A 19,009-nucleotide genomic window follows, 5' to 3' on the forward strand; every position below is an offset into this window, starting at 1 on the left:
GTCGGAGCAAGCCAAACAGGATCTGGTGACTACTCTGCACTGCATGGTCTCCGCCAACCCCACCTCCTGGAGCCAGCAGCTGGTGTGAGTTGAATATGCCCGCAACACCCTTCCCTGCGCTGCCACGGGCTTATCTCCTTTTGAGTGTTCCCTGGGGTATCAGCCCCCGCTCTTCCCCAAGCAGGAGGAAGAGTGCGTCATGCCTTCTGCCCAGATGTTTATCTGCCGCTGTCATCATACCTGAAGGAGAGCCCGGTCGGCACCATCGGACCCCGGCTCCCTGGCATCCTCTTGGGCAGAAGGTATGGCTATCCACCAGGGAACTGCCCTTCCGGGTGGAATCCCACATGTTCTCCCCCCGATTTATTGGCCCATTTCCCATCGCCAAAATGATTAGCCCCTCAGCTGTTTGTCTTCTGTTGCCACATACCCTTCGTATACATCCCACCTTTCATGTGTCCAGAGTTAAACCCATGTCTTTGCGATTGTTTCCACCTCCTCCAGATGTCACCCATCTTCCCCATTATCCTCTGTGTATTTATACCTGTGTTCTCTGTTTGTCTGTTGCCAGTTCGTCTTGTTTGTCAAGTCAACCAGCATTTTTCATCTCAGCTCCTGCTTCTCCCCAGTCTCTCTTTTTCTCACCCTCCTGGTTTTGACACTTGCCTGCCCTGTCTCTGAGCCCGCCTGCCTGACCACTCTGCCTGCCCCTGACCCTGCCTGCCGTCCTGTACCTTTGCCCCATCTCTGGGTCTTACCTTCAAGCATGATACTTTTAACCCTATCCCAAACCTTAACCCTTACCTTAACCATTCAGAAATAGTAATCTCATGACTCTGGATCAGAAGGTTGTATGTTCGATCCCAGTCGTGAACACTGTTCTTTTATTTTTATTAGAAAAAATTAATATATACTGTATAAGTTTTTGTACTTTCTACCACTTTTTCTCCACAATTTTGTGATTTCCAATTGGTAGTTACAGTCTTGTCCAATTGCTGAAACTCCTGTACGGACTCGGGAGAGGCAAAGGTTGAGAGCCATGCGTCCTCCGAAAACACGACCCCGCCAAGCCGCTCTGCTTCTTGACACACTGCTCGTTTAACCCGGAAGCCAGCCGCACCAATGTGTCAGAGGAAACACCGTACAGCTAGTGACCAAAGTCAGCGTGCATGCGCCCGGCCCGCCACAAGGAGTCGCTAGAGTGCAATGGGACAAGGACATCCCAGCCGGCCTAACCCTCCCCTAACCCAGACGACGCTGGGACAATTGTGCACCGCCTCATGAGTCTCCCAGTCGCGGTCGACTGCGACACAGCCCGGGATCGAACCCGGATCTGTAGTGACGCCTCTAGTGCTGCGATGCAGTGCCGCTGTGCCACTGTGGAGGCATTTTGGAGAAATGGAATGTTAAAGAGCAGCAGGAGTCAAACCAGGGTGTGAAAAACACTGAAATGTTACATTTTGAGCAATATTGAAATGTAATGTTTGGAGAATGTGGATGAAGTTAGACTGTGAGAGTTTGTTGGTATTACCTTATGACTCAGACATTATGAAAATATATTTGTTAGTAATTTTGAAGCTGCAAAAGTGGTCTAATCTAATGTTGAGGTGATTCCATGTCCCTTGTGTATTTAATTATAGGCTATAGGCTGCATTAAGATTAATATCTAAGAGCCCTCAAAACCATGTGCTTATGATCATATATTTCAAATAATTTGCATGTATTCAAATACATTCAAATATTGTTTAGTTTTCTGGTACTGTATTTAAATATCAAAGAAAATAGTTGCCTTTTAGTTTAAACTCTATATAAACTACAGTATATTCGACTACCATAAGTATTTGAAAAGTTGGTATTTTCAAATAAACTACAAAATGCTAAGAAAATGTGCCCAGGTCTGCTGGAAACAAACACGATGCAAGGTAAATTAGTACCACTGCATAGTTTGAATGGGAAGTGCTCTCTGCCTGGGAGTACAGGTCTCTTACACCAATAACATGCTTGCACGCACATAGATAAAAACATGCTTCCAAACACACACACCAAAATATAGCAGAGAGGTCAGACAGTGAAACATGAGGGTATTAATGTGGGGTAGTCAGCATCATAGGGCCTCAGACCAGACACACAGCAGCACAGTAATGTCTGATGCGCCTCTCTCTTATCATCACATAACAAACTAAAGAGAGTGTGAGGGTTGTTGTGTGTCAGCCAAGGTGATTCATCATGACAGCTGTGGAAAATTTGTCTGAATTACTGTGGAAATGAGAGTATGTTTTCACAGCATGTCCAACAGCAGCTATTGCGTCTATGCATGCCACAAACAGTGTTAGCTTTCTGAGCTTAAGCTTAGACCTTAGGTCCAGGATCTACCGCAAGTCTTCACAGGTATGGTTGCATGTTCATTTATTGTGTGGATGCGTGCATATGTTTGTGTATGTGTGTGTGTGGGTGTACAGTAAGACTCACCATAACCATAAGTGGTCTCATCCAGGGAGGTAGGAGAGGTGTGGAAGAGGTTTTTAATAGGGCAGCCGTCCACATCCAGCCGGGGGAGAGACACTGCGTTCTTGATGATGGGGGAGATGGGAGGGGGTGGCGGGGACAGGTCCTTCGACCCCCCCCTGGGATGCTCTGGTGTCTTCCGAACATGCCGGAGGGTCCGGGAGAAGAAAGCCCCGATCTTGTTGTCAGGACTTGTGACGGAATCATCATCCTCGTTTCCGTTGGCGGCCCCGCCATGATTGCTAAGGAACGAAGTGTCCCCGAACACGTCCCCTCCGCGGCCCACGTGCATGGTGTGACGAAAGTCTCCCAGCGGAGGGCTGATCATGTCCAAGGTGAGGTCGCCCTTGAAATGGCGTTTACTCTGAGAGCCGGCCACCAGGCCCTTCAACCCAGGGATCTTCCCCAGGTTCATGGTGATGGCCAAGGGTAAGGTTCTCTAAAAAGATATTTTAAAATCCCTTTAAATCCACTGAAAGTAGGGATGGAAAAGGAACTTAAATATCTTTGGTGAAAGATTTGCTTCAGAAATTCTCCCAGGGGGATTGTGTGGCTCAAAAGTAATGATCATGTAAGTTTAGGTTTTGAATATAATTCCACCACCAGGTCTTGTAGGGTCAACCTCGGTAATGGAGACGTCTATTGTATTCTCTTGTTATCATGTGCTGTTTGCAATTTCAGTCCCATTTTCTGCTGTTTGTTGTCATCCATATCCAGCTGGATTAAGTCGAGAGAAATGGAGGAAAAAAGTATGCAGCTCAGTTCCTGGAATTCACTGCCAGTTTGAGTGTGGTCAGAGACGCTATGCTCTACAGTTGTTTTAGGCTTTGGGTTTTTAAAACATCAGCTCAGGAATAACCCCAGTTCTAGCTGCAAATATCCCTCCTGTGGTTGTACACTGAAACCATTTATTAAAAGAAAGCACAAAAAATGTATTCAATTCTCCGCCTAGAAGAGGCTCAAATGCAGCTATAACAGTCCAGTAACCCTGAGGGGATTTTTTTTGCTAAAGACTGATTTAGTGTATAGATGTAGAACCAGGTAGGAGATCTGGCAGAACACATCACTATCTGGAACATTCAGTCATAAAGTAACTGGATCAGGTTTTTCTACAGACCCTTGCCTGCTGTTTGTCGTCAAAGTTCCGGGTTTCAAAGTCCACTGTTCTAGAACCTTCTAAATGTAGACCACAGTGACTCTCCTGTCACTTCCCTCGAGAACAAATTAAATGTAAGTATGTTTTAATTGTCTGAGAGTTTCAGGTTATTTTGTCTCTCTCTCGTCCTGTGTTTTGTTACAACATGAGTGCGTGCTACTTAATCAGATCACATATTTCCCCGAAATACTTTTGCAAAATCTCTATAAAAGCAGAGCAGAGACCCTCATTCAACACTTACAACTGATCTGACCAGAAGCCCCAAATCTTGTTTTCAAACATGCAAAGTATGTTCCACTAGAAAAAAACATACGGTTCTATTTTTAGCCCAAAATTCATAAAATACTGACACATGTACTGATAAGAAAATCACTTAGCTGACTTTGATTGCACAAAATACCCCAGTAAGTCAACACTGGCAGGAGGTATGCAAATAATGGACTTTTCCTTTGTAATCTTTAGCCAGCAAAGTAATGGATATTGCTTTCTGTAATAATTTGATAGTGTAACGTACACTGACAAGGTGTTCTTGTTCTTTTAAGAGCTTTCCATTACCGAGGCCCTCCCACGAGCGATAGCCTGTCTTTATTAATGACTTGGAGCAGACCTCTGAATGGGATTGCGTCAGGGTTAAAGCAGCCTTTTAATTTGCTCCTAACCACAGTCCCAGGCCCTCTCCTTTAGGTCTCCACTGGCTGGCGTTTTAAGAGGGGCAGCTGGGAGCAGCACAGAGGGAGGAAGCACACCTCATACCACAGACTGGAAAGAGAGAGAGCGAGGGAGAGGAGTCGGGAGAGAGACAGAGAGCAGTACCAGGGGTCTACTTACCAGACCAACAGACTTCTATTAGGTGTGATGTTGAATTTGAGATAGTCTTAACCTCTCGAGAGCATGAACCAGACACTCATAACCAGACTTCATATACTTACAGTTCAAGCCACCACCTCAACATCTCTGACTAACTCTCCTATGTGACTGTGAGCTGCAGAGGCAAAAGCAATCATGCACTGCTCAGCTTGTGTGTGAATGTGAAGCAAAGCAGATTCTCTCTCATGGTTGAAAGAAAGAGAAAGAGAGAGAGAGAGACTTTTTGACCTCTCGTCTGACTCCCACAGACACAGCTGGAGCCCGAAGGTTTATCCCCACACGTCTTTAAGGAACGCTCCTAGATGTCTCCTACACGTTCCAGCATCCCCCCATGCCCTGCTCCTCCTCTCCTTCTGATCCTTTGTTTTCAGAGTTACACAAATCCAGCCGCCCACACTCCAGGCATCTGATAGAGCAGGGCTGAAACTGAGCACCAGTTGGTTTCAGAAAAAATAACAAAAACAGAAGTCTCTAATAAAAGGTAATATGTTTAATGCAGTAATCCGGGCGGCTGTCTGAGTTTTCAGAAGGAAAAAGGGGGGTCTCCTCAGGGGATTGGTCGAAGCCTGGATGAGCCCCTAATCCCTGGATCTCTTCTTCCCCTCGCCTGTCCGTCAATACTTTTTTTGAGCCTCTCTCCTCCCTCTTTTTGGGCTCTGTCCTGGCACTGATGTTCCTCTCTCTGGGTCTGTTCTGGTTCTCTCCACCAGGCCTGCTGGTTATCTGGGTCTGAGAAGCTACCTTGGCCTCACTCTGAACATGCTGTCTGTTGTGGGAGAGAGAGAGGGGGGAGACAGGGAGTTAGAAATGGTGGGTCATGGTACCGGTACATACAGTTGAAAGTCAGAAGTTTACATACACTTATGTTGGAGTCATTAAAACTTCTTTTTTTTACCACTCCACAAATGTCTTTAGTTTTGGCAAGTCGGTTAGGACATCTACTTTGTGCATGACACAAGTCATTTTTCCAACAATTGTTAACAGACAGATTATTTCACTTATAATTCACTGTATCACAATTCCAGTGGGTCAGAGGTTTACATTCACTAAGTTGACTGTGCCTTTTAACAGCTTGTGAAATTCCAGAAAATGATGTCATGGCTTTAGAAGCGACTGATAGGCTAATTGACATCATTTGAGTCAATTGGAGGTGTACCTGTATTTCAAGGCCTACCTTCAAACTCAGTGCCTCTTTGCTTGACATCATTGGAAAATCAAAAGAAATCAGTCAAAACCTCAGAAAATTGTAGACCCCCACAAGTCTGGTTCATCCTTGGGAGCAATTTCCAAATGTCTGAAGGTACCACTGTACAAACAATAGTACCCAAGTATAAACACCATGGGACCATGCAGCCATCCTACTGCTCAGGAAGGAGACGCGTTCTGTCTCCTAGAGATGAACGTACTTTGGTGCGAAAAGTGCAAATCAATCCCAGAACAACAGCAAAGGACCCTGTGAAGATGCTGGAGGAAACAAGTACAAAAGTATCTATATCTTCAGTAAAACGAGTCCTATATCAACATAACCTGAAAGTCCCTCAGCAAGGAAGAAGCCATTGCTCCAAAACCACCATAAAAAAGCCAGGCTACGGTTTGCAACTGCACATGGGGACAAATATCGTACTTTTTGGAGAAATGCCCTCAGGTCTGATGAACAAAAATAGAACTGTTTGGCCATAATGGGCATTGTTATGTTTGGAGGAAAAAGGGGGAGGCTTGCAAGCCGAAGAACACCATCCCAACAGTGAAGCACGGGGGTGGCAGCATCATCTTGTGGGGGTGCTTTGCTTCAGGAGGGACTGATGCACTTCACAAAAAAAGATGGCATCATGAGGAAAGAAAATTATGTGGATATATTGAAGAAACATCTCAAGACATCAGTGGGCATTGTTATGTTTGGAGGAAAAAGTGGGAAGCTTAAAGCTTGTTAAAGCTTGGTCGCAAATGGGTTCCAAATGGACAATGACCCCAAGCACACTTCCAAAGTGGTGGCAAAATGCCTTAAGGACAACAAAGTCAAATTATTGGAGTGTCCATCACAAAGCCCTGACCTCAATCCTATAGAAAGTTTGTGGGCAGAACTGAAAAAGCGTGTGTGAGCAAGGCCTACAAACCTGACTCAGTTACACCAGCTCTGTCAGGAGGAATGGGCCAAAATTCACCCAACCTATTGTGAGAAGTTTGTGGAAGGCTAACCCGAAACATTTAACCCAAGTTAACCAATTTAAAGGCAATGCTACAAAATACTAATTGAGTGTATGTAAACTTCTGACCCACTGGGAATGTGATGAAATAAATAAAAGCATAAATAAATTATTCTCTCTACTATTATTCTTACATTTCACATTCTTAAAATAAAGTGGTGATCCTAACTGAACGAAGACGATTTTTACTAGGATTAAATGACAGGAATTGTGAAAAACTGAGTTTAAATGTATTTGGCAATGGTGTATGTAAACTTCTGACTTCAACTGTAGGTAAGACACACATAGAAATATAATGAAAGGTAAATCATCTGGCATTTGGAGTGCAGCTGGTACTGACAGTTGTTTTCATAGTGCAGCTGGTACTGACAGTTGTTTTCGTAGTGCAGCTGGTACTGACAGTTGTTTTCATTGGGAAGCTGGTACTGACAGTTGTTTTCGTAGTGCAGCTGGTACTGACAGTTGTTTTCAAAGTGCAGCTGGTACTGACAGTTGTTTTCATAGTGCAGCTGGTACTAACAGTTGTTTTCATAGTGCAGCTGGTACTGACAGTTGTTTTCATAGTGCAGCTGGTACTAACAGTTGTTTTCATAGTGCAGCTGGTACTAACAGTTGTTTTCATTGGGAAGCTGGTACTGACAGTTGTTTTCATAGTGCAGCTGGTACTGACAGTTGTTTTCGTAGTGCAGCTGGTACTAACAGTTGTTTTCATAGTGCAGCTGGTACTGACAGTTGTTTTCATTGTGCAGCTGGTACTAACAGTTGTTTTCATAGTGCAGCTGGTACTGACAGTTGTTTTCATTGGGAAGCTGGTACTGACAGTTGTTTTCATAGTGCAGCTGGTACTGACAGTTGTTTTCGTAGTGCAGCTGGTACTGACAGTTGTTTTCATTGGGAAGCTGGTACTGACAGTTGTTTTCGTAGTGCAGCTGGTACTGACAGTTGTTTTCATTGTGCAGCTGGTACTGACAGTTGTTTTCGTAGTGCAGCTGGTACTGACAGTTGTTTTCATAGTGCAGCTGGTACTGACAGTTGTTTTTGTAGTGCAGCTGGTACTGACAGTTGTTTTCATAGTGCAGCTGGTACTGACAGTTGTTTTCATTGGGAAGCTGGTACTGACAGTTGTTTTCATTGGGAAGCTGGTACTGACAGTTGTTTTCATAGTGCAGCTGGTACTGACAGTTGTTTTCATAGTGCAGCTGGTTCTGACAGTTGTTTTCATAGTGCAGCTGGTACTGACAGTTGTTTTCATAGTGCAGCTGGTACTAACAGTTGTTTTCATAGTGCAGCTGGTACTGACAGTTGTTTTCATTGGGAAGCTGGTACTGACAGTTGTTTTCATTGGGAAGCTGGTACTGACAGTTGTTTTCATTGGGAAGCTGGTACTGACAGTTGTTTTCATTGGGAAGCTGGTACTGACAGTTGTTTTCATTGGGAAGCTGGTACTGAAGTTGTTTTCTGGTACTGACAGTTGTTTTCATTGGGAAGCTGGTACTGACAGTTGTTTTCATTGGGAAGCTGGTACTGACAGTTGTTTTCATAGTGCAGTGGTACTGACAGTTGTTTTCTGGTAGCTGACACAGTTGTTTTCATAGTGCAGCTGGTACTGACAGTTGTTTTCGTAGTGCAGCTGGTACTGACAGTTGTTTTCATTGTGCAGCTGGTACTGACAGTTGTTTTCATAGTGCAGCTGGTACTGACAGTTGTTTTCATTGGGGTAACAGTTGTTTTCTGGTACTGACAGTTGTTTTCATAGTGCAGCTGGTACTGACAGTTGTTTTCGTAGTTGTTTTCAGCTGGTACTGACAGTTGTTTTCATTGTGGAAGCTGGTACTGACAGTTGTTTTCATAGTGCAGCTGGTACTGACAGTTGTTTTCATTGTGCAGCTGGTACTGACAGTTGTTTTCATAGTGCAGCTGGTACTGACAGTTGTTTTCATAGTGCAGCTGGTACTGACAGTTGTTTTCATAGTGCAGCTGGTACTGACAGTTGTTTTCATAGTGCAGCTGGTACTGACAGTTGTTTTCATTGCAGCTGGTACTGACAGTTGTTTTCATTGGGAGCTGGTACTGACAGTTGTTTTCATAGTGCAGCTGGTACTGACAGTTGTTTTCATCAGCTGGTACTGACAGTTGTTTTCATAGTGCAGCAGCTGGTACTGACAGTGGTACTGACAGTTGTTTTCATTGTGCAGCTGGTTTTCGTAGTGCTGACAGTTGTTTTGACAGTTGTTTTTGTAGTGCAGCTGGTACTGACAGTTGTTTTCATAGTGCAGCTGGTACTGACAGTTGTTTTCATTGTGAAGCTGGTACTGACAGTTGTTTTCATTGTGCAGCTGGTACTGACAGTTAGTGCAGCTGGTTCTGACAGTTGTTTTCATAGTGCAGCTGGTACTGACAGTTGTTTTCATAGTGCAGCTGGTACTGACAGTTGTTTTCATAGTGCAGCTGGTACTGACAGTTGTTTTCATTGCTGGTACTGACAGTTGTTTTCATTGTGAAGCTGGTACTGACAGTTGTTTTCATTGGGAAGCTGGTACTGACAGTTGTTTTCATTGGGAAGCTGGTACTGACAGTTGTTTTCATTGGGAAGCTGGTACTGACAGTTGTTTTCATTGGGAAGCTGGTACTGACAGTTGTTTTCATAGTGCAGCTGGTACTGACAGTTGTTTTCATAGTGCAGCTGGTACTGACAGTTGTTTTCGTAGTGCAGCTGGTACTGACAGTTGTTTTCATTGTTGGTACTAACAGTTGTTTTCATAGTGCAGCTGGTACTGACAGTTGTTTTCATTGGGAAGGTTTTCATTGTGCAGCTGGTACTGACAGTTGTTTTCATAGTGCAGCTGGTACTGACAGTTGTTTTCATTGGGAAGCTGGTACTGACAGTTGTTTTCATAGTGCAGCTGGTACTGACAGTTGTTTTCATTGTGCAGCTGGTACTGACAGTTGTTTTCATAGTGCAGCTGGTACTGACAGTTGTTTTCATAGTGCAGCTGGTACTGACAGTTGTTTTCGTAGTGCAGCTGGTACTGACAGTTGTTTTCATAGTGCAGCTGGTACTGACAGTTGTTTTCATTGGGAAGCTGGTACTGACAGTTGTTTTCATTGGGAAGCTGGTACTGACAGTTGTTTTCATAGTGCAGCTGGTACTGACAGTTGTTTTCATAGTGCAGCTGGTACTGACAGTTGTTTTCATAGTGCAGCTGGTTCTGACAGTTGTTTTCATAGTGCAGCTGGTACTGACAGTTGTTTTCATAGTGCAGCTGGTACTAACAGTTGTTTTCATAGTGCAGCTGGTACTGACAGTTGTTTTCATTGGGAAGCTGGTACTGACAGTTGTTTTCATTGGGAAGCTGGTACTGACAGTTGCTTTCATAGTGCAGCTGGTACTGACAGTTGTTTTCATAGTGCAGCTGGTACTGACAGTTGTTTTCATAGTGCAGCTGGTTCTGACAGTTGTTTTCATAGTGCAGCTGGTACTGACAGTTGTTTTCATAGTGCAGCTGGTACTAACAGTTGTTTTCATAGTGCAGCTGGTACTGACAGTTGTTTTCATTGGGAAGCTGGTACTGACAGTTGTTTTCATTGGGAAGCTGGTACTGACAGTTGTTTTCATTGGGAAGCTGGCACTGACAGTTGTTTTCATTGGGAAGCTGGTACTGACAGTTGTTTTCATTGGGAAGCTGGTACTGACAGTTGTTTTCGTAGTGCAGCTGGTACTGACAGTTGTTTTCATAGTGCAGCTGGTACTGACAGTTGTTTTCGTAGTGCAGCTGGTACTGACAGTTGTTTTCATTGTGCAGCTGGTACTAACAGTTGTTTTCATAGTGCAGCTGGTACTGACAGTTGTTTTCATTGGGAAGCTGGTACTGACAGTTGTTTTCATAGTGCAGCTGGTACTGACAGTTGTTTTCATAGTGCAGCTGGTACTGACAGTTGTTTTCATTGGGAAGCTGGTACTGACAGTTGTTTTCGTAGTGCAGCTGGTACTGACAGTTGTTTTCATTGTGCAGCTGGTACTGACAGTTGTTTTCGTAGTGCAGCTGGTACTGACAGTTGTTTTCATAGTGCAGCTGGTACTGACAGTTGTTTTCGTAGTGCAGCTGGTACTGACAGTTGTTTTCATAGTGCAGCTGGTACTGACAGTTGTTTTCATTGGGAAGCTGGTACTGACAGTTGTTTTCATTGGGAAGCTGGTACTGACAGTTGTTTTCATAGTGCAGCTGGTACTGACAGTTGTTTTCATAGTGCAGCTGGTACTGACAGTTGTTTTCATAGTGCAGCTGGTACTGACAGTTGTTTTCATAGTGCAGCTGGTACTGACAGTTGTTTTCATTGGGAAGCTGGTACTGACAGTTGTTTTCATAGTGCAGCTGGTACTGACAGTTGTTTTCATAGTGCAGCTGGTACTGACAGTTGTTTTCATAGTGCAGCTGGTACTGACAGTTGTTTTCATTGGGAAGCTGGTACTGACAGTTGTTTTCATAGTGCAGCTGGTACTGACAGTTGTTTTCATAGTGCAGCTGGTACTGACAGTTGTTTTCATTGGGAAGCTGGTACTGACAGTTGTTTTCATTGGGAAGCTGGTACTGACAGTTGTTTTCATTGGGAAGCTGGTACTGACAGTTGTTTTCATAGTGCAGCTGGTACTGACAGTTGTTTTCATAGTGCAGCTGGTACTGACAGTTGTTTTCATTGGGAAGCTGGTACTGACAGTTGTTTTCATTGGGAAGCTGGTACTGACAGTTGTTTTCATTGGGAAGCTGGTACTGACAGTTGTTTTTGTTTGTATTCCACATTTTTTCCACTCCTTTTCCTGCCACTACCCAAGTAGTAACTACTTTCTGTTTGACTGTAATTCAACTGGCTAAACATAACACAAAACTCCAAAATTACACAAGCTGAGTATTAAGGGGGTTTCCCGAATATCTCTCTGGTAGGCTACATCCCAGAACCATCCATCCAATCCACCCCCTCCACCATGTAGCTGCCATACCTGTGAGCCAAGGTGAGGGATGGTGGATGTTCACTGACTGGTCTGTGAGGTATGGTATGACAACATTCCAAATAGAACCATATTACTTATATAGGTCACTACTTTTGACCGGGTCAAAAGTAGTGCACTATGTAGTGAATAGGGTTCCATTTGGGACGCACTGTAGATGGAGACACCATCTACACCGTAAACCGGAGAAGCCAGGCTCTAATAGGAGCCGTGTGTGTGTGAACACATTCCTGGGAGCAACATCACTGGACTCTCTCTCTCCATTACAACCATCACATCAGAGAGAGAAGAAAAGTACCCAACCACATCCCTGATTAGAAACACCTTAAGGTCTGATCCCGCTTTCCTTCTCTGAGTCTGGCTGTGTTACAGTACTGTATGAAGATCTCATGCAAAAAAAAACACATGGCTAGATCAATGGACTGGAGAGATACTATACTGTACTCTCAATCATCTTTTATTGAATCGAATGAGTCAGGATTTTATACAGAATTATGTTTTGTTGGGTATACCAACCAGCATTTGACCCCTCTCCTCCTTTCCAAACTCCGGTCCTATTGTAAGTCCCTTACTCACTAACTAAGTTAACCAGGTGAACAAACATACAAGATAAGGCTGCATTTTTTCACTCCCCCGCCACATCCAAATAATTTATCTTCCCCCTAGCTGTGTTCTATTTGAATCCAAGCTAAATAGAGCAACACTTCCCCTAAGCTTCTTCAACAAACATCCATAGGCTCTTGAAGCATCTATCCTTCCTTCATCCTTTGTCCTCCTTTTCCCTCCTTTCAGCGCTCTCTCCCGTCCCCCTCATTCTCTCTCTACCCCTCTTTCTCTCCATTTGTCATTTGCCATGCTGTTGTGGACAGACTTTGAGGGGGTCAGGAAAGGAATGAGTCAGGCCCATTTGGTGACATTGACAGGTCATGTATCCTCTACTCTTTATGTGTGGCAACCAAGACACCAACAACAAGTAGCCTCAGGTGTTAAAACAGACAGTTCGTCCATACTGGGAGTTCACACCTTCTAAACTAAACTCTTTCCTGGATGCGTCAATCAAAGATGGTGGATAAATGAAGATAGTGCACTCAGGCCGTTTACCATTTCATTATTTTCTGTCTGCTTAACAGGATGGCTCTCCCATAGACACCAATGCGATAGCATCTGGGTCTGGTCTGATTAGGTCATTGACTTAAATGTAACCAGAACAAAACCTGAGAGTGGGGTGTCTCGCTTCCTCTTCAGACTCTGGCGTCAATGACGGGTCACATTGGAGGAATGTGGGGCACAGGTACAAATGTCTAGAGTTCAAATGAAGGAATCATATTTGATGAGGCCAACAGGGAAGGAATGCCCCAACTCTACATTCCAATACCTCATCATCAGGTTCTGATTCTAGGTGTTTGCTTGGTTATTCTGGTTCAATATGCATGAGTAAGTCCGGCAGCAGGCCAAAATTGAAAAATAAAAATCAATAGAGACGATGGTCAAACAGGTCTACTGCAGTCATGCGTGAACAAGAGTAGATCCATCAGACCTGCCTGGTGTTGCAGGCAGAGCGCCAGGAAAACATAGCTATTATCACAGAGCCTGCTCTCTCCATTGATCTGCCTTGTGTGTGAAGCTAACAAGCTCTCCAATCAATTGTATTGGCTGATCTCCCTAATGAGGTCAGAGTAATGAGAGCTCTGTTATGTGGTGTTGCTACCCTTGACATGTGGAGCAGGGGCTGCGTCATTAACTTGTCAATATGTGAGTCAGGGGTTCCCCTACGGTGTTCTGTTAAACAAGTCATTTTAATGAATAGTTGAATCCTTAATGGTAAATGTTCTGAGTCCCCCCATAAAACATCCGATGAGCATAAGCAGAACGAAGAATACAGGAGAGGATAGATTCATATAATTTGTGGACAATATTTTTGATCTGCTAAGACCTAAGCATAGACCAGTGATATATTGCAACACAAGCAACCCTAAATATAATGCAGGACAGATTATGTTTCATGCCAAATGATCTATGGACAGTCACCCTCAACGTTTACCACAATAACAAATGTGCATGTTAGGATACAGCTAGGCTACAGAGCCATAGAACCGTATACATCGGCAGCCTATGGCTCATAATTTCAGTTATCAAATATGATGACTTGATTGTGAATAGACAGCAAGGCAACATTAAACAATTGAACAACAAAAAAGTTTTCCTCCATACTTTACTTTCAGTTGACACAGAGTCTATTGATATTTGAGAGATTGCATTTATAGAAGACTAATTAATAGCCTTAATATTTATTCAAATAGCCTAATGAAAGGAGAGGCTACGAGAGGAAAATAAAAAGTTGAGTGTAAAGAAAAACTTACCTGGGCAAGTAGACTAAGAGCCGTTCACGCAGATGGGATACGATTAAAAGAGCGTACTTTTTATAATAATCCCCAAAATCCGTAATTATAATGAAGTATCATGATATATTGTGAGTTCTAAGTAGCCGGTCTTGTAACCGGACAGTACGTTTAGCGCGTTCAGCTTCAGCAGAATGAGATTGAGTAGGCGGTGAAGAATGGTGCGGGCTACTCATAAACTGATGACGAGGCCATCATCGAATCAGCAGAAGCAAAGCAGGCAAGGGGAATTTACTGTATGCAGTAGCTGGTGATACGCGGGTTGACTCATAACCTGCAGTCCCGTAGTTATATGCAGGTTATAGGGTCAAACAGGCTATAATTTCGTTAATTTGGGGTATAATTTATGTTTTCTTTTATGTATTCACAAAAAAATCCATTATGTTATTACTTTTTACTTTGTTTTGCTTTAGGCTTATTTAATCATGCTTTAAATTAATTTAATCTAGAAAATGCTCCAATGTGTACACAAATTGAAAACTTAAGTGTTATTTTTCTTTGCTTTTAAAATATGCCACATAAAGACATAGAGAAAGAAACAACATTTAAAAAATATCCTACACCATACCTGGAACATCTGCAAATAGACAGAGAAAAAAGAGATGGGAGAAGTTAAATCTATCTCTGAGCTTACAAAGCAAGAACGAAGAAGCAAGAGATGGCAATGGAAATGTAACCAACGGAATAGAAGACAGACTTTAAAGAGAACAGTTGCAATGGAAACCTACCTCTCAGGCGACACACCACCTCAGTCACCAGATGACTTGCAGCCAGAACATGAGGCCAACATACCTGCCACTAACTTACCTGCCCTTAACTTACCTGCCCCTGATGCACGCCCTGATACCCCTTCCTTATCATCTGCAACAGGAAAGAGAAGTCAAATACTTGCTGGAAGGAAAAAGGTTGGAAGAGGTCACTCAAAAACATACAGATTTCATTGCATGTCAAATGTCAAACTTGATCAAACTTACAGAAAGCTGAGAAAAAAAAGATATGATCAACTGATGAAGAAAATGGAGAGACAAGATTCTCCTAAGACAAAGTCAAAACAGCAAATGAAGGGAACGCCGAAGAACTTGAGAAGGATTTTAAGTTTGCGGACGACACAACAGTGGTAGGCTTGATTACCAACAACGACGAGACGGCCTACAGGGAGGAGGTGAGGGCCCTCGGAGTGTGGTGTCAGGAAAATAACCTCACACTCAACGTCAACAAAACTAAGGAGATGATTGTGGACTTCAGGAAACAGCAGAGGGAACACCCCCCTATCCACATCGATGGAACAGTAGTGGAGAGGGTAGCTAGTTTTAAGTTCCTCGGCATATACATCACAGACAAACTGAATTGGTCCACTCACACTGACAGCGTCGTGAAGAAGGCGCAGCAGCGCCTCTTCAACCTCACGAGGCTGAAGAAATTCGGCTTGTCACCAAAAGCACTCACAAACTTCTACAGATGCACAATCGAGAGCATCCTGGCGGGCTGTATCACCACCTGGTACGGCAACTGCTCCGCCCTCAACCGTAAGGCTCTCCAGAGGGTAGTGAGGACTGCACAACGCATCACCGGGGGCAAACTACCTGCCCTCCAGATCACCTACACCACCCGATGTTACAGGAAGGCCATAAAGATCATCAAGGACATCAACCACCCGAACCACTGCCTGTTCACCCCGCTATCATCCAGAAGGCGAGGTCAGTACAGGTGCATCAAAGCTGGGACCGAGAGACTGAAAAACAGCTTCTATCTCAAGGCCATCAGACTGTTAAACAGCCACCACTAACATTGTGTGGCTGCTGCCAACACACTGTCATTGACACTGACCCAACTCCAGCCATTTTAATAATGGGAATTGATGGGAAATGATGTAAATATATCACTAGCCACTTTAAACAATGCTACCTTATATAATGTTACATACCCTACATTATTCATCTCATATGCATATGTATATACTGTACTCTACATCATCGACTGCATCCTTATGTAATACATGTATCACTAGCCACTTTAACTATGCCACTTTGTTTACTTTGTCTACACACTCATCTCATATGTATATACTGTACTCGATACCATCTACTGTATGCTGCTCTGTACCATCACTCATTCATATATCCTTATGTACATATTCCTTATCCCCTTACACTGTGTATAAGACAGTAGTTTTGGAATTGTTAGTTAGATTACTTGTTGGTTATCACTGCATTGTCGGAACTAGAAGCACAAGCATTTCGCTACACTCGCATTAACATCTGCTAACCATGTGTATGTGACAAATAAATTTTGATTTGATTTGATTTGATTTGATTTTGTTTCAAAGTGTTTCAAATTGTTTCAAAGTGCCACCATTGCAGAGCGAAAGCAAAAGTATTAAAAAATGCAGAGTGCAAACAAGGGGCTTCAAAAATGCTCACAGGCAACATCCTGAGAAAGTATGGTCTAGTCAAAGAGCAAATTAAAACATGCCAACAAGTCTTCAATACTCCAGGAAAAAGCAGTGTAACATAATTAGCACAGCCATAGAAGAGAAAATCACAAGATTCTATGAACGTGATGTCAACAGTAGAGCAACAACAGGGAAAAAGCACATACTAACGAGCAACAAGAAGAAAAAGTAGAGGTGCTTCTTGAATGGCACAATCGGAGTGCCAAGTCTGGGACCAAAAGGCATCTGAACAGCTTCTACCCTCAAGCCACAAGACTGCTGAACAGTTAATCAAAGGGCTACCCAGACAATTTACATTGATCCCTTTAATTATTTATTTACTTATCTTTATCACTCATCACTGTCAATTTATCACTCATCACTGTCAAATGCTCCCTAAAACACATCAGCGAGCAGGCCTTTCTAATCGACCTGGCCCGGCTATCCTGGAAGAATATTGACCTAATCCCGTCAGTAGAGGATTCCTGGTTATTCTTTTAAAGTGCTTCCCTCACCATCTTAAATAAGCATGACCCATTCAAAAAACGTAGAACTAAGAACAGATATAACCCTTGGTTCACTCCAGACTCGACTGCCCCTGACCTGCACAAAAACATCCTGTGGCATACTGCATTAGCATCGAATAGTCCCCGCGATATGCAACTTTTCAGGGAAGTTAGGAACCAATATACACAGGCAGTTAGGAAAGCAAAGGCTAGCTTTTTCATAGAGAAATTTGCATCCTGTAGCACAAACTCCAAAAAGTTCTGGGACACCGTAAAGTCCATGGAGACAAAGAGCACCCCCTCCCAGCTGCCCACTGCACTGAGGCTAGGAAACACAGCCACCACTGATAAATCTACGATAATCGAGAATTTCAATAAGCATTTTTTCACGGCTGGCTATGCTTTCCACCTGGCTACCCCTACACCGGTCAACAGCTCTGCACCCCCCACAGCAACTTGCCCAAGCCTCCCCTATTTCTCATTCACCCAAATCCAGATAGCTGATGTTTTGAAAGAGCTACAAAAAAATCTGAATTTACAAATCAGCTGGGCTAGACAATCTGGAACCTCTCTATCTAAAATTATCAGCTGCAATTGTTGCGACCCCTATCACCAGCCTGTTCAACCTCACTTTCGTATTGTCTGAGATCCCTAAAGATTGGAAAGCTGCCGTGGTCATCCCCCTCTACAAAGGGGTTGACCCTTGAGACCCAAACTGTTACAGACATACAGTGGGGCAAAAAAGTATTTAATCAGCCACCAATTGTGCAAGTTACCCCACTTAAAAAGACCAGAGAGGCCTGTAATTTTCATCATAGGTACCACTTCAACTATGACAGACAAAATTAGAAGAAAGAAATCCAGAAAATCACATTGTAGGATTCTTTATGAATTTATTTGCAAATTATGGTGGAAAATTTATTATTTGGTCAATAACAAAAGTTTATCACAATACTTTGTTATATACCCTTTGTTGGCATTGACATAGGTCAAATGTTTTCTGTAAGTCTTCACAAGGTTTTCACATACTGTTGCTGGTATTTTGGCCCATTCCTCCATGCAGATCTCCTCTAGAGCAGTGATGTTTTGGGGCTGTTGCTGGGCAACACGGACTTTCAACTCCCTCTAAAGATTTTCTATGGGGTTGAGATCTGGAGACTGGCTAGGCCACTCCAGGACCTTGAAATGCTTCTCTTACGGAGCCACTCCTTCGTTGCAACTCAGCATTCTTCATCCTCCAAACACAGCGAGTTGAGTTTTTGCCAAAAAGTTATATTTTGGTTTCATCTGACCATATGACATTCTCCCAATCTGGATCATCCAAATGCTCTCTAGCAAACTTCAGACGGGCCTGGACATGTACTGGCTTAAGCATGGGGACACGTCTGGCACTGCAGGATTTGAGTCCCTGGCGGCGTAGTGTGTTACCGATGGTAGGCTTTGTTACTTTGGTCCCAGCTCTCTGCAGGTCATTCACTTGGTCCCCCCGTGTGGTTCTGGGATTTTTGCTCACCGTTCTTATGATCATTTTGACCCCAGATCGAGGGAGATTATCAGTGGTCTTGTATGTCTTCCATTACCTAATAATTGCTCCCACAGTTGATTTCTTCAAACCAAGCTGCTTACCTATTGCAGATTTAGTCTTCCCAGCCTGGTGCAGGTCTACAATTTTGTTTCTCGTGTCCTTTGACAGCTCCTTGGTCTTGGCCATAGTGGAGTTTGGAGTGTGACTGTTTGAGGTTGTGGACAGGTGTCTTTTATACTGATAACAAGTTCAAACAGGTGCCATTAATACAGGTAACGAGTGGAGGACAGAGGAGCCTCTTAAAGAAGAAGTTACAGGTCTGTGAGAAAATCTTGATTGTTTGTAGGTGACCAAATACTTATTTCCCACCATAATTTGCAAATAAATTCATTTAAAAATCCTACAATGTGA

At 43.4% G+C, this 19,009-nt stretch overlaps 1 protein-coding gene across 1 annotated transcript in view; it reads right to left on the minus strand.

Annotated features, from left to right (window-relative positions):
• Nucleotides 1-14,289, minus strand: part of LOC124040157 (cdc42 effector protein 1-like) — a 31,825-nt gene extending 17,536 nt beyond the window's left edge. Inside the window, exons 1-2 of the mRNA XM_046357062.1 lie at nt 14,098-14,289; nt 2,470-5,294 (exon numbers count right to left, since the gene is read on the minus strand). Coding sequence (XP_046213018.1) covers nt 2,470-2,920 — 451 coding nt within the window. The 5' untranslated portion in view covers nt 2,921-5,294; nt 14,098-14,289. The remainder of the gene's footprint in view (nt 1-2,469; nt 5,295-14,097) is intronic.
• Nucleotides 14,290-19,009: the final 4,720 nt, after the last annotated feature.

This window comes from Oncorhynchus gorbuscha, linkage group LG07 (assembly GCF_021184085.1).
Source record: "Oncorhynchus gorbuscha isolate QuinsamMale2020 ecotype Even-year linkage group LG07, OgorEven_v1.0, whole genome shotgun sequence".
Lineage (NCBI taxonomy): Eukaryota > Metazoa > Chordata > Actinopteri > Salmoniformes > Salmonidae > Oncorhynchus > Oncorhynchus gorbuscha.